The 13,661-nt window shown below is 35.1% G+C and overlaps 2 protein-coding genes across 2 annotated transcripts in view; one reads left to right on the top strand and one right to left on the bottom strand.

The window, feature by feature from the left end:
- Positions 1-13,661, bottom strand: part of LOC125826298 (uncharacterized) — a 445,897-nt gene that overhangs the window by 327,631 nt on the left and 104,605 nt on the right. The gene's annotated exons all lie outside the window — the stretch shown is intronic.
- On the top strand, positions 742-10,598 carry LOC125826738 (pre-mRNA cleavage factor Im 25 kDa subunit 2-like). The gene is made up of 7 exons (XM_049506111.1): positions 742-952; positions 1,522-1,567; positions 5,551-5,644; positions 5,805-5,878; positions 9,773-9,859; positions 9,976-10,086; positions 10,287-10,598. Exons 1-7 carry the CDS (start codon positions 834-836, stop codon positions 10,356-10,358), a joined length of 603 nt encoding a protein of 200 aa, XP_049362068.1. The 5' UTR covers positions 742-833; the 3' UTR covers positions 10,359-10,598.

A 13,661-nucleotide genomic window follows, 5' to 3' on the forward strand; every position in this document is an offset into this window, starting at 1 on the left:
TATATTCTTGTTTGAAAATATATTAATTAATAAACATATTTTCTGTAACTACTATTATGAAAAAATAATTGATTTATATTTTTTCAAATTAATATATTTCAATTGAATTGATCGTAACAACTAAAAATATGAAGTTTCTACGAATATTGTAAAATGCATGTTTGATAAAAAGAATAATATATAAATAAAATGTCATAAATTATTAAATGTTTGACAAAAATATAATCTATTAAGTCTAATTAAAAAATGACGTACAATATAAATTCAATATTACTAAAGCAAATGAAACTGAAAATATACCATAAGTTATAAATTCAAAACAAAAAATTTAACATAATACTCTTATAATAAATTTCAACATAGCAATAAATATGATTTATTTTTATTTTTTCTTAATAAAGAAAACGTAAGTCTATAACTTACTTAACAATAAATTATATTTTAATTTAAAAATTTGAATACTAATAAAATTATGCTAATGAGAAAATAAGCATGTCATAAAGAAATAGATAATACGAGAAAATTACATAGAATCATGTAAAGTAAGGTTGAGAATAAAAAGAAAATGAAATATAATAATATAATATAAAAATAAACTTTTACAAAATTTTAGAATAATAAAAATAAAAAAAGAAGTTAAAATAATAGAAGTAAAAAAAATTAAAACAAAAAAAAATAAATTAAAAAGTAATCAGGTGGTAGTAATTACACCCTTAATAGCAAATCAATTTCAGTAGGAAAACCAAGAAAAAAAGAAACCAGTATCATCAGCGAGCCGTCGCCGGAGTTTCACTCTCGCCGTTGGCCCAAAAGAAGCGGTTGAACAGATCAAAATGGTCTCGTCGGCTATAGTGAACACATACCCACTCTCTAGCTATACATTTGGTACGAAAGAGCATAAAATGGAGAAGGATACATCCGTTGCCGATCGCCTTGCTCGTATGAAAGTCAAGTACGTTCCTTTTCCTTTAACTTTCCTTTTGTTCTTCAAAATTTTCTTGTCGTTATAGCACTTGGACTAAGTGATTCCCTAAAACCCTAGATTAAACCCTTTCAGTACTTAATACTGTTCTGTTTATTTGGACGCATCTCAATCTAATACTTAATTATTTGGATTAACAAATTAATAGGCGTTTAGACAATATTTGAATTGAAATTGTTTTTGAACTTGAATTTCATTTTGAAATGATGGTTTTGTGAAAGTTGTAGATTTCACTTAGAATACATCATCAACAAGAACATACACAGTGTAATCTCACAAGTAGGGTCTGCGGAGGGTAGAGTGTATATAGATCTTGCCCCTATCTTGGGATGTAGAGAGACTGTTTTCGACGGACCTTAGACTCAATATTTTAGTATTGCACTTGAAATTCAGAGAAGTTCAGCATCACACTTAAGCATTTTTGCAAAAATACCTAAGTTTAGTATTCATGCCTAAACTGGTACTAAGGTTCTCTAGTACTCAATGTGTTCTACCTTTTTTTTTATTAACAAACATCTAAGATAAGGTATTGTTTGCAGCTACATGAAGGAGGGAGTAAGGACAAGTGTTGAAGGAATTCTCTTGGTATGGTTCTTCATTCTTCATTTCAATTTTTAATGCTTCTATTCGCGTTAGCTTTAATCTCACCCCTTTTTGATAGTACTGTCACTTTTTCCGAAGCCTCCCCCCCAATAAAAAAAAGAGAAGAAAAAACCTCTGGGGTGGATGTATATGTCTAGTTTTGTCCTAGATGCTGACTTATGTTCTGTGTGCTGCATCTTGTTGCTAGTTTATTGTCACTTATAAAGCAGACAAGTTTTGTTTACAATGCACCTAGATGCGAATCTCAACGGGCAACATGAGAGAATAGTTTTAGGAAAATTTCCTGAAATTTGAACTGAATTCCCTAAGCTCAAGTGGCTGTTTTTCAACTAATCTGCCGTATTTTCAAGTTATGGATATTGATTGTTACAAACATTACTAGGAGGGATAACATTAGGAAGGAGGATATTCGGGACAAGGTGGAGTGATCTCCGTGTTGGAAACGATGCCGGGAACGAGATTGAGATGGTTCGGGCATGTGAAGAGGGGGAACATAGATGCCTCATTGAGGAGGTGTGAGAGTGGCAGTGAAAGGTTTGGGGAGCGGTAGAAGAAGAATCGGGGAGAGGTGATTAGACATGATATGACACATCTTCCGCTCACCAAGGGCATGATACTAGATAGGAGAAAGGGGAGGTCGAAGATTTGGGTAGAAGGTTAGTAGGTAGTTAAGCGTTGTCTCTCTTATCTGTGGGTGAGCTTGGCGCTAGTTTAGAACACTTTATTTGCTTACCTTTCCCTTATCTGTCTCACTACTATTGTGTGTGTTCTTTTTTTACTTTGCTTATCTCTACTATTTTTTGTTGTCAATACTTTACTCGTCTTCCGTGTTTTTCAACATAGGTTTTCACTCTTGTTTTTTTTTTTGAAAAGTTTTCACCCTTGGATTTCTCAAACCTGTTTTGAAAATTCTTTTCTCGAGCCGAGGGTCTTATAAAAAACAACCCCTCTACCTTACCTAAGGTAGGAGTAAGGTTTGCGTGCACCCCACCCTCTCCGGACCCGATTTATGGGATCACAGGTATGTTGTTGTTGTAATACTTTACCGAGGTAATGTCAGAAATTGTACAACATGCCCGAAACCTGTTAGGGAAGAGTTAAGAAAGTATCTTGGAAATAATAATGAGATCAGACGAATCATCACATGCTTATTTTGATGATCAATGCCACCTTTTTCAAAATCTAAAAAAGTGGGCGATGAATTTATTACTGTATACAAGTATATGTTGACTTGTAGATAAATTTGGCTATTAGACAGAAGGAAAAAATGTCACGAGGTAAAAAGAAAAAGGAACAGACAGATACTCATTTTGTGGCTTCCCTTTCATGTCTAATAGCCATTTGATTTCCAAAAGGTTCATTGGCATGCTCACGTCTTCATCTATCCTTCCATTCTCTTGAAATAACGAGCGTATATATCTAAATTATTTGCATTTTGATACCTCAATCTCGTCTAGTCTTGACCTCATCTTTGCTCTTCTCAATGTTGACTAATGACTAACCTTGGTGTGCATTTATTCAGTTTTACTTCCGTTTATCCTAAAGCCTTTTGGAGTCGTTTGATTTTAAAAACAAGTTGCACAATGATTGTAATACATGGATTAATAATGTAGGGATTGTGAATCTAAAAATAAAAATAAAAATGTAGGGATTGTGATGCAAAGATTATTTTTTATCAGGTGTTTGGTTCATTGCATTGAAAATGAGATATGTAGTGTATAATTTAAATCATGTGTTTGGTCTTAAGTTAGATAATTTTTTGTTTCCAATTATACTCTTGGTCCTTGAAGAAAGAGAAATGACCAAGGTATTAAAAAACTTTGGAGAGAAGGAAATTTTGTCAATTCGATTATTTTTCATGTGTAACTAATCAATGTAATGCTTATCCCACATAGGAAATGGTATATAATAAAACGATGATTCCTGTATAAGTTATACAATGATTATTATACCAAGAAAGAAAATAGAAACCAAACAGAGGAACAAACGTTGTACAGTTCTATACTATAACTACTTTATCCTATACTGCAAATCGGACGACCCCTTACTCTCTAAAGTATTTCTCCCTAGTTCAAGTGCTTTTGGTTGACACCTCCCTGGTTTCATCAATTAAGTGAATTGGCACAATATAATCAGCAAATAGCATAGACTACGAGATTTCATCTAGTATTGTGTTGGTTACCTCATCTATAATTAGGGTTAGCTTGTTTTTCCTTCCTCTATGACTTGCCAAATTTTGCAAAATGGTTGAATTGGACCTGTATTTATGCATGCTATCTTTTAGTTTAGAAGATCTATTTGGAGTTTCTAGGAAGGAGGAAGAATCTCCATCTGATGTTAATTTACCCGGAGAAAGCATATGATAGCATATTTGGTTATGCTAAATTTCAAAGTGCCACAAGTCTGGCATGAAGATTTTTGTTGCAGCTTTATGATGAGAGCTTGAGTCAGAAAATTGGACAAAACAAAGTGGAATCTGATTATTAAGAATAAGAAGGGGCATGAACTATCAATGTGTATGGTATTGACTGTTGGGTGGCTTGGGCCTCTAAGGCCTAGAATATCCACTAGGTGAATGCCATATTAATGTGGATGATAAGACAGACGGTGTTATTATTATTATGCTAGCTGTAGCTTCTTCTTCAATTTTATTATTATTATTGTAGTATTTTTCACTTTGGTTATCTTTACTATTATTACTGTCATTACTTTTTGTTTTTCAATCATATCTTTTTGCTCGCCCGAGGGTTTATGGGAAACATCTCTACCCCACCCTCCCTAGACCTCACTTGTGGGTCTACACTGGGTATGAGGTTGTTGTTTCTAAGATAGATGTGTGGTTATACAAAACTGGACCAGGTTAGAAATGTTCAGTCAAATAGAGGATGCAAGTGACATAGAGAGGATTAGTGAAAGAATATTACCTGAAATAGTTTCAACATATCCTAAGCAGACTTTGGGTCTGTGCCTGTGGATGCAATACTATAATGATTCAAATTATGAAGGTATAGAATAGCAATTGCTGCAAAAGTCGATAAATCAAGGTGGATTAGTTAAAAGCACAAAGGAAGTAAAGGATCTATAAAATCGCTCATTTTAGTTGGGATTGAGGCTACGTTTTTATTACATTCACGGTTGGTTCAGTGTTATCTTTTGGTATTCTTAGTCTAGTTATAGATTTGCATGTCAATGCAGGAATGAATGTGAGTTTTAGATTATTTCTAGTTTTGAAGAACCTCTGTAGTAGAGAACAATGATACATAGGATTTATGTAATGTAACCTATCTATTTCAGAATTGAGGGATACTTGTTGTTTAGAGAGTTATCTCCCAGTCTCCCACACTTCTTGAGTATTTTTGTACAGTTGGAAGAACTGGTGAACCGTGTGAGTTGGTTTGAATAAGAAGTATGTAGGACAGATGGCTTGAGTACACCTTTTCATATATCAAGCCTTTTCTTCTCTTGGTAGTGACTCACCTTTTGAGCAGTTTTTTCCTTGTTGAGACTGCCGATGATTGATGTTATTTCCTTCATAGAGCTACTATTAGCAGGTCTCGGGATTTTGTGATGGGAAAAGAATGAATACACACGCTCATCAAATTAAGAATTTAAGATGACTTGTCAGCTGCTTTCTTTTCCTCCAAATCTCAAAAATACTAGCTCATACTATTGAAAATTTGAAATTGTGCAGTTTTTACATTTCATATAGATTCTGTAGAGATACATGGCAAAGTGGTACCGCATAGAAGATATGTGAAAATACTAATTTTGGCACATAAATCATCCAGATCGGAGAAGTTGAAAGACATAATATAATAATGAATTAATTAATAAACATTCAACCTTACCAGGTTAAAAAAAAAAAGAATTAATTAATAAACATTAATAATTCAAAAAAGAAAAGGTTGGATGACACTCTGATTATCAAATGTTCAGATATCACTAATTGTGTATAAAACTCACAGGTACAAGAACATAACCATCCTCATATTCTTCTTCTGCAAATTGGGAACACATTTTGCAAGCTCCCAGGTGGACGCCTAAAGCCAGGAGAAAATGGTGTGTTCTTGTCTTTATTTGTGACACATTGATTCTTATCATACTATTAAAAATTAAATTAAATTAAATTCTTATCATACTCTCTCCCTTTGTTTTTCTGTTAAGTTGTGAATTTCTTGTTAAGTTTCTATGTTTTTCTTCTCTCTTTCGTTATTTGCAGAAATCGAGGGTTTGAAAAGGAAACTCTCCAGCAAACTTGCAGCTAATCCTCCTGCCAATCAGCCAAATTGGAAGGTAATTTGGTGCCTGTTACACTGTTTAGTAGTCCCTCTGTTTTAATTTGTCTGTTTTACTTTTCATTTTTAGTCTATTTAAAAAAGAGCGTCTCTTTCCTAATTTGGAAACTCTTTAATTTCAACATCCCATGTAGCATGTTTAAGGTCACAAGATTAAAAGACATTTTGGTACATTATACAACTCTTTAGTTTAAGACCACAATATTTAAGAGTCTTTTTACTTTCTTAAATTTCGTGCCAAGTCAAACTAAGACAAACAAATTGAAACATAGTAGTTTTTTTTTCTTTGTATAAGAGATATAGGGGTATGGAGGTATTCAACACACTTTGTGTTGTATGGAAATAGTGATAAAAGAAACGAGGATTGGACATCTTTTTATGGTATAAGGTGAAAGTTCGCCACTATCACGCCCCGAGCCTACACCCTGGGAGAGACTGGCACTTGAGAACCATTGCTGGCCCTAAGCAAATCCTTGGCCTGGCTTAACTCTTAGCGGAAGGCTTACTGATAATAAAAGCACTTTAAAAAGTAACTATAACTCAAATGATAAATTAGAATGTTTTAGAAATAAAATTTCAACTAGCCAAAGTGGCAACTCAAGTCTCAACATAAACGAAAGGAAATGAAAAGGCTCATGAACTAATAATGTCTAACTATCTATGAAGTCTCTAATACTATGAGGGATGTCGGGACAAAACCCCTGATCATTCCAACAACTGAAATGACAAAACACACCAAAGGGATCCTCCGGAAGCAAGGAGACTCACCACCAACTCTGAAGCTTCAACTGGATCAACAAAGCGCTGGATGCTGATCTTGGTTACCTGTATCTGCATCATAAAAGATGCAGGCCAAATGGTGTCAGTACATGGAATGTACAAGCATGTGAGGGGAAATCTAAACAAGAATAAGCTTGAACTGGAATTGCAAGGAACACTTACCTCGTCTTGACTTAACTCATCTCAATATAAAGGAGTAATAAATCTGCAATAAAAAGAAAAAACTTGAAAACATGTAGATAACAACTCAGTGTATTGAAAGACACAATAATAACTTAGTTTTGTATATGAAAATACAAGTAACTCTGTAGGAGATTCTCTAACCGACAACCATCACTATGACCTATGTGATGATACTGCACCGACAACCATTACTATGACCTATGTGATGATACTGCATCTCGCCCACGCTGCCAAAACTGTTCTATACTTCGCCGGGTATAGAACTCCTCAACTAAATGGATCCACTAGTCTATGCTAAAAAGCAATTAAGGAATCATCTAAAAAGTATGACCCTTTCTACCCACGTTGACTACATGGTTTATGGGGGCTGTGAGTTGTCTGAACTTTCCCTCATATCGGTGCTCAATACTACTCCCAAAATATAACTAGCTCATATGTTTAAAAACATAACTCTTTTTGTGTTTTGAGATTATTACTCAAAAATCTTTCTCTTAAAAGAGATGGTACTCAAACTGCTCAAAACTCTTTTGGAAATCTCAGTTTCCTCTCATCTTAAATATAAAAACATTACTCTTGGGAATACTTAGTTTCCATATATCATTTTAAAGAAAATAAACTCAGCTCTACTCTTTCTCAACTCAGTGCTCAAGTCTAGAAAACAAGTTTTAAAACAATTTGTTAAAAGACTTCTTAAAATAGGGTTCATGCCGAATTATGGACGAACGACTCAATTCAAGGTTTTTAATAACCATGCATAGAACTCAATACTTGGAGCACAACAACTCCAAAACTCAAGGAGTCAATGATACTACTCATCTCAAGAATGCTCGACTCGGAGGGTTCATGTGGAATTATGAGTATGAACTACTCAACTCAAAGATTCAATGATACTTCTCATCTCAAGACTGCTCGACTCATAGGGTTCATGCGGAATTATGGGCATGAATGAACTACTCAACTCAAGGACCTTCATAGGTAACATGTAGTAATCCCATGATTAGGAATATAATCTCAAAAGGATTAGGAACTCAATAATCAAGACTTGGAACTTGAAGACACTACTCCTCTCAAATATTCTCAAATTATGGAGTTCATGCGGAATTTATGGGCATGAACGACTCGACTCAAGGATCTCAATGATAAAGTAGACTCATGAATACATTTTCCTCATTCTCATACTCACTTACTTGAGTCTTGAAACAATTCACAAGTAGTTGTAGAAAACTTCTCAAAAAGACTCAAAGGGACTTTCTCAAAATGTTCGAAGGAACTCTCAAGGCTTAACTCTTAATTCTACCTTGAATTTGAATTATGAATTCAAGGTTGTGATTCATGTTATGAATGATTTCTAGGTGTTTAGAAGTAGTTTAGAGTGTTTAGAATCGATAGGGTTTGAAGTTACCTTTTTAAAGGATTCAAACGGGCAAAACGACGAAGAAGGGGTGGGGGCAGGCGACCCTGGCGCACTGAGTGGCGCAGGGCGCCAACCCTCTACTTACAGAGGTGTGGTTGGGGCGCACTGGCTGGCGTAGGGCACCAGGCCCCAACCCAGAAAACCCCGACGACTTTTCTTTCTTGTTTTCTAATCCTAACTCACCTAGAATCGAATGGTTTCTTCCCTAATCACTTAGATTCGAATACCCAACCAAAGTACACAAGAATCTACGCAAAAAACTCTTAAAAATCCATACAATTATCTCAAGAACTCATCGAAACCCCAACAATCAAGATTACGAAAGGAATTTCAAGAAAACACTTCAAGAACTCAAATTCTTCAACTTTAAGAACAAATTTGCACGGAAAATAACATGATTGACGTGTGGGTGAATGAACCCAACACTATGAGAACTCACATACCTCTTAGGATAAAATCCTTGGCGAAAACCCCTCGATGATCGTAAGAATCTTGATCGTCTTGAACCTTCCCTCTTTTCTCTTCTTGAACTCTCTTCTAAAACCCTATGTGTTTTGGATTTATGAAAAACTGACCCAAATCAGATTTGTCCCCAAAATATTACTAAAATTCGTTTTAAGCTAATTGAGTAAGGAAAATACCAAAATACCCCTCCTTAGTTCGGATGGAAAGACCCTATCTAGAGAGGCTGCACTCAAACGGTCATATCTCCCTCATCCGAGCTTGAAATTTAGCAAACTCGGTGGCGTTGGAAAGAGATCTCGGAGATCTTTCATTTGATACCTTAAGGGTCTCCTAACTCATCCTGTGCTAAAAGTTTTGGTCGTTTGACGTTGACCCAAAACTTAGAAGAACCTAGGAATGGCTTGAATGAATTTCTCTTTAGTTCTTTTGGAACTCAAGGTGCTACATCTAGTGACCTTAACACTTAAGAAAATTAAAATCCTCGCTAAAATCCTACTCACAATGAAGGATGGTTCGAGTCTTAGCTCAAAAAATTTCTGGGGTGTTATAGCCACATGGTTAATTTTGAAGTACAATTTGTATAGTTGAATATATAGGTGTTAAATGGGCTGGCTGGTTCAAATAGACTAAGAGCGTGTTTGGATTGACTTAAAGTTGGTCAAACTTACTTTTAAGTCAATTTTAGCTTTTGAGAATGTTTGACTAAGTTGAAAATAACTTAAAATAAGTTAAAAATGACTTAACAAAAGAAAAGTTAAAAGTAGGTACTCCCCTACTTCTCATTTTTTAACTTAAAAGTTACTGAAGTTTGACTTTATAAAAACAACTTTAAAAACTACTTTTTTTAAGTTAATCCAAACGGGCTATAAGTTGATAAATAACCTGGCCGAAAGTTACTTGGGCTGAAATGGGATAAAAAGTGTGTCAAAAGCCAACCAGCCCAATTATTACTTGGCTTTATTTGTTCTTATATAAGGTATAACTCTCTCTCTCTCTCTTTTGAAATTTAAATAAATACATATTCCTATGATGTGGCATTTGTAAATGCAGATAGGTGAGTGCGTGGCCACCTGGTGGAGGCCGAACTTTGAAACCATAATGTATCCATACTGTCCTCCACACATAACAAAACCTAAGGTACAGTAGTATCAAGTTTTTCTGATAGACTGATCTATCCCGTTGTTTCATGAATCACTGATCTATCCCTTGTTTCATATTTGCCTGATTTAATTGGCTCTCTGAATGTCGTGCAGGAGTGTAAGAAGCTCTACCTTGTTCACTTATCTGAAAGAGAGTACTTTGCTGTCCCCAAAAATCTAAAACTTCTTGCTGTGCCATTGTTTGAGCTTTATGACAATGTTCAGGTATAGAATGATTTATGGTTTCTCTGTTGCCTCCTATTCTGTTCTTTCAAGTTAGTTTGCATATAAGAACACTGTGATCAAAGGTTCCTTTACAGGATTGTGTTATCTGGTGTAACCTTTCAACAGCGAGTACTATTCATATATGCGACCATCTTTATAATATTTTCTCATCATACTGATGCTCTCCTAATTCATGGCAGAGATATGGACCTGCAATATCTACAATTCCTCAACAGCTTTCCAGATTGCAGTTCAACATGATCCATCAATAGATAGTAGATGGACATTCAAGTTCTCCTCCGGGATAAAATGGCATCAAAATGATTTGGTTTGGTTCCCATAGTTTGAGGGTGACTGAGGCCTACTCCATGTAATTTTATAGCATAAACTTATACATGTATATGTGTATTTAAAAATTTTAATTGCCCATACATATATAGCTTCTGCTTTGAAAACACATAGATACATATACATACAGTTGACTACAAATAAAATTACACTCTGATACTTCATTCGTGGGATTTTAGCCACTGCACCCCTATTCCAGAGTTAGAGATCAATGAAAGCTCATTCAACTGAATCATAAGCTTTCTGTAGGTCCATCTTAATCATACCTGTGAGAGCACAAGTGCCATTATTGTATAATCTCCAATTCTCTTCTCTGGGATGAACCCTGTATGTGAATAATTTCTGATGTGAGGTGTAATGCTCTTTATTCTAGATGCTTTAACACCTTTGAGATCAACTAATATATCATAATTGACCAATCCTTTTATATGAAAGTGGGCATTAAGTCCATCTAGCTCAGAAACTTTATCATCCCCTCAAATATCTTTCTTCTCTACACAAATCTATTTGTTGCCATTACTCACTGGTGGTAACGATTGAGTAAAATTGAAGAATCTCACTGCTAGTTTTTTGCCTCATAATACTGGAGCAATCAATCAAATTAATATGTTTATTCATCACGTACCTTCTCAGTCCCTTCTTCTTATACCTTCCTTTTATTGGTACTAACCAACTCACATAGTTTTGGGATGGGAAAGTTTGGACAGGGGAGGTTAGCAGTGTGGGAGCTTACTTTATATCCTGCAAGTTTACAAGTAAAAGTTTTGGCTTCACCTGGGTACTTACTGGCATCTATGCTCCAAATAGTAGAGAAGAAAGAGAAGAAGTTTGGTGGGAAGTTGGGTCAGCTAGAGGTCTGTTCAACGGCCCTTGGGTAGTTTGTGGGGATTTCAACACAGTTAGATTCTCCTCTGAGAAGAAAAATTGTTCAAGGATTTTTCTTACCATCTTAACTAGCTTATTGTGGTCTAGAACTTTTACATGTTCATAAAGATACATCCAGTCTCCATTGCCTAGAGTTTTGTCCATTCTGCTAATTACCTTGCCAACCCCTAATTTACTCATGTTTCTTTCTACTGGAGCAATCAAATTAAAATGTTTATTCATCAAATACCTCTCAGTTCCTTCTTCTTATACCTTCCTTTTATTGATATTAACCAACTCATATAGTTCCCCCAGACTCAACACTTGTTCTTCGATTTGCAATGTAGCATAATATTTGCTGGTTGTAATTTGGTTATGCTCTTGAATCTATTTCAGCATGTCAGTGGAAGCTTGTATCTTCCCTTTTGACTTGACTGCAGTTTACCATTCCTATTGTGCTTTAATTTCACCCGTCTTTCAGTCATGTGTTGCACTAGTGGTGTCTGAGTTAGCAGCACATTATGCGTTTGATTATTTGAATGTGTAGCAGCAATTCCCTTTGTTGGAGTATGGAGAATTCTTGATCCATGTTTGCAATATTACTAGGCCCCATAACACATTCTTTGTTTGTTCCACAACCTTTTCTTTCCCTTTGTTGACTTGGCCTGTACCTTCTGTTGAATGACCCTAAATGTTAAAAAAATGGCGTGACTCAGGGCGAGCCTAGATATTGTTGTTGGGTTTTGGGCCTTTTTCCCTTCCTATGTGGATAAATAAAAGTCCAAGATTTTGGGTCTTCTTCCTTTCCTTTGTGGATAAATTTAGCCCAAATTTGACTAGCCCACTTTTGCTCATAAGTCCAATATTATGGTGCATATGTAAGACTTTTTTTTAGGTCTTATTAGATGAATCACAAGAATTAGATCAGCAGCCATATAGAGAGAATAGTGAGAGAGTGCAGATTTTCGCACAAACCCTAGCAACAAATTTCAAATCGCGATTCTTGCTTCATTTCTTATCCGATTAAGCTGATTTTTGGACAGCTTGTTCCTTTCAACTTGATCTTTGATTAGGAACTGAGAGAGGGTGATTTGGAGTTCTGTAGCTCCAGATTTTTGCTCGTGAACAGTAGTTGCGTATTGGATGTTTTAGCTCATTTTATTTCTCTAGTTTTTGGTGCTATCTTATAGTTGTGTTGCTCATTGTTTGACATTTTGTTGGTGACCATTTTGGAGAACACTTTTGTAAGTCTTGTTGATTTTGGTGGAGCTTGGCCTTGTGGTTTTTACTCTTCACACCGAAGAGGTTTTCCACGTTAAACTTTGGTGTCTTGTGTGTTGATTTATTTTTCTTGCTTGGTTGATTTATTTGCTACCCAAACAGTTTTGTTCTTGCATTATTTTGTCTTCTCTTGCTTCAAATAGAAGGGAAAGTTTTGACTTGGGTTTTCTTCCGCTATTGCCTTGTCGTGCACATTTATTTTGTGCTTGCCTTTCCCAACAATTGTTCCCTCGGATGGCCTTGTAAAGTTTTTGCAAGAAAGGTTTTCGAAACTCATATCACTAAAATAATTATGTACTAACATATACGAAAATTTGAGAAAATCGTCTAATTCCTGTTAGTTGCCCCTAACTGCTAAAAAAGTGTCGTGAATCTAGTGAGATTATATGTATTGTTTCCCTAGGTCATTACAAAAGGTTTTGTAAAAAAATTTGCAAGAAGGTTCCTGAAATTTATATCACCAAAAAATTCATGTACGTTATACACAAAAATTTGAGAAAATCACCTACTTTCTTTGAGTGGTCCTTAAACTCTAAAAGTGTGGCATCAACCATGGTGAGATTAAAAGTATTGTTCTCCCAAGTCATTACATAGGATCTTATAAAGTTCTGCAAAAAAAAAAGTGCCCAAAATTCGTATCATCAAGAGCTTTAGGTAGTAACTCACACGAAAAATATATATGAGAAAATCGGCTAATTCTCGTTGAGTGACCCTAACTGTTAAAAAAGCGACATGAATCATGGTGATACAATAGGTATTGTTCCCCTAGGTCATTAAGGAGGCCCTGTAAAGTTCTTGCAAAATAATTTCTTGAAATTCATATCACCAAAAAAATCATGTACTAACACACATGAAAAATTGAGAAAATTATCTAATTCTTGTTGAGTGGCCTCTAAAAGCTTACAAAGTGTCGTGAATCATGGTTAGACTATAAATAGTGTTCTCCCAAGTTATTATAGAGGGCCTTGTAAAGTTTTTGTAAAAAAAGTGCCCGAAATTCATATCACCAAAAACTTCATGTACTAAAAAACACAAAAACTGAAAAAAATCTCCTAATTCTTGTTGAGTGGTCTTAAACGCTA

The sequence above is a fragment of the Solanum verrucosum genome, unplaced genomic scaffold (assembly GCF_900185275.1).
Source record: "Solanum verrucosum unplaced genomic scaffold, falcon-dt-bn FXZP01001106.1, whole genome shotgun sequence".
In the NCBI taxonomy this organism is placed as follows: Eukaryota; Viridiplantae; Streptophyta; class Magnoliopsida; order Solanales; family Solanaceae; genus Solanum; species Solanum verrucosum.

Coding starts and splice junctions, on each gene's coding strand:
- LOC125826738 (XM_049506111.1), top strand. CDS start 834: ATGGTCTCGTCGGCTATAGTGAACACATACCCACTCTCTAGCTATACA. Junction 1,568..5,550: donor GTGTTGAAGGAATTCTCTTG/GTATGGTTCTTC, acceptor TAAAACTCACAG/GTACAAGAACATAACCATCC. Junction 5,645..5,804: donor CCTAAAGCCAGGAGAAAATG/GTGTGTTCTTGT, acceptor CGTTATTTGCAG/AAATCGAGGGTTTGAAAAGG.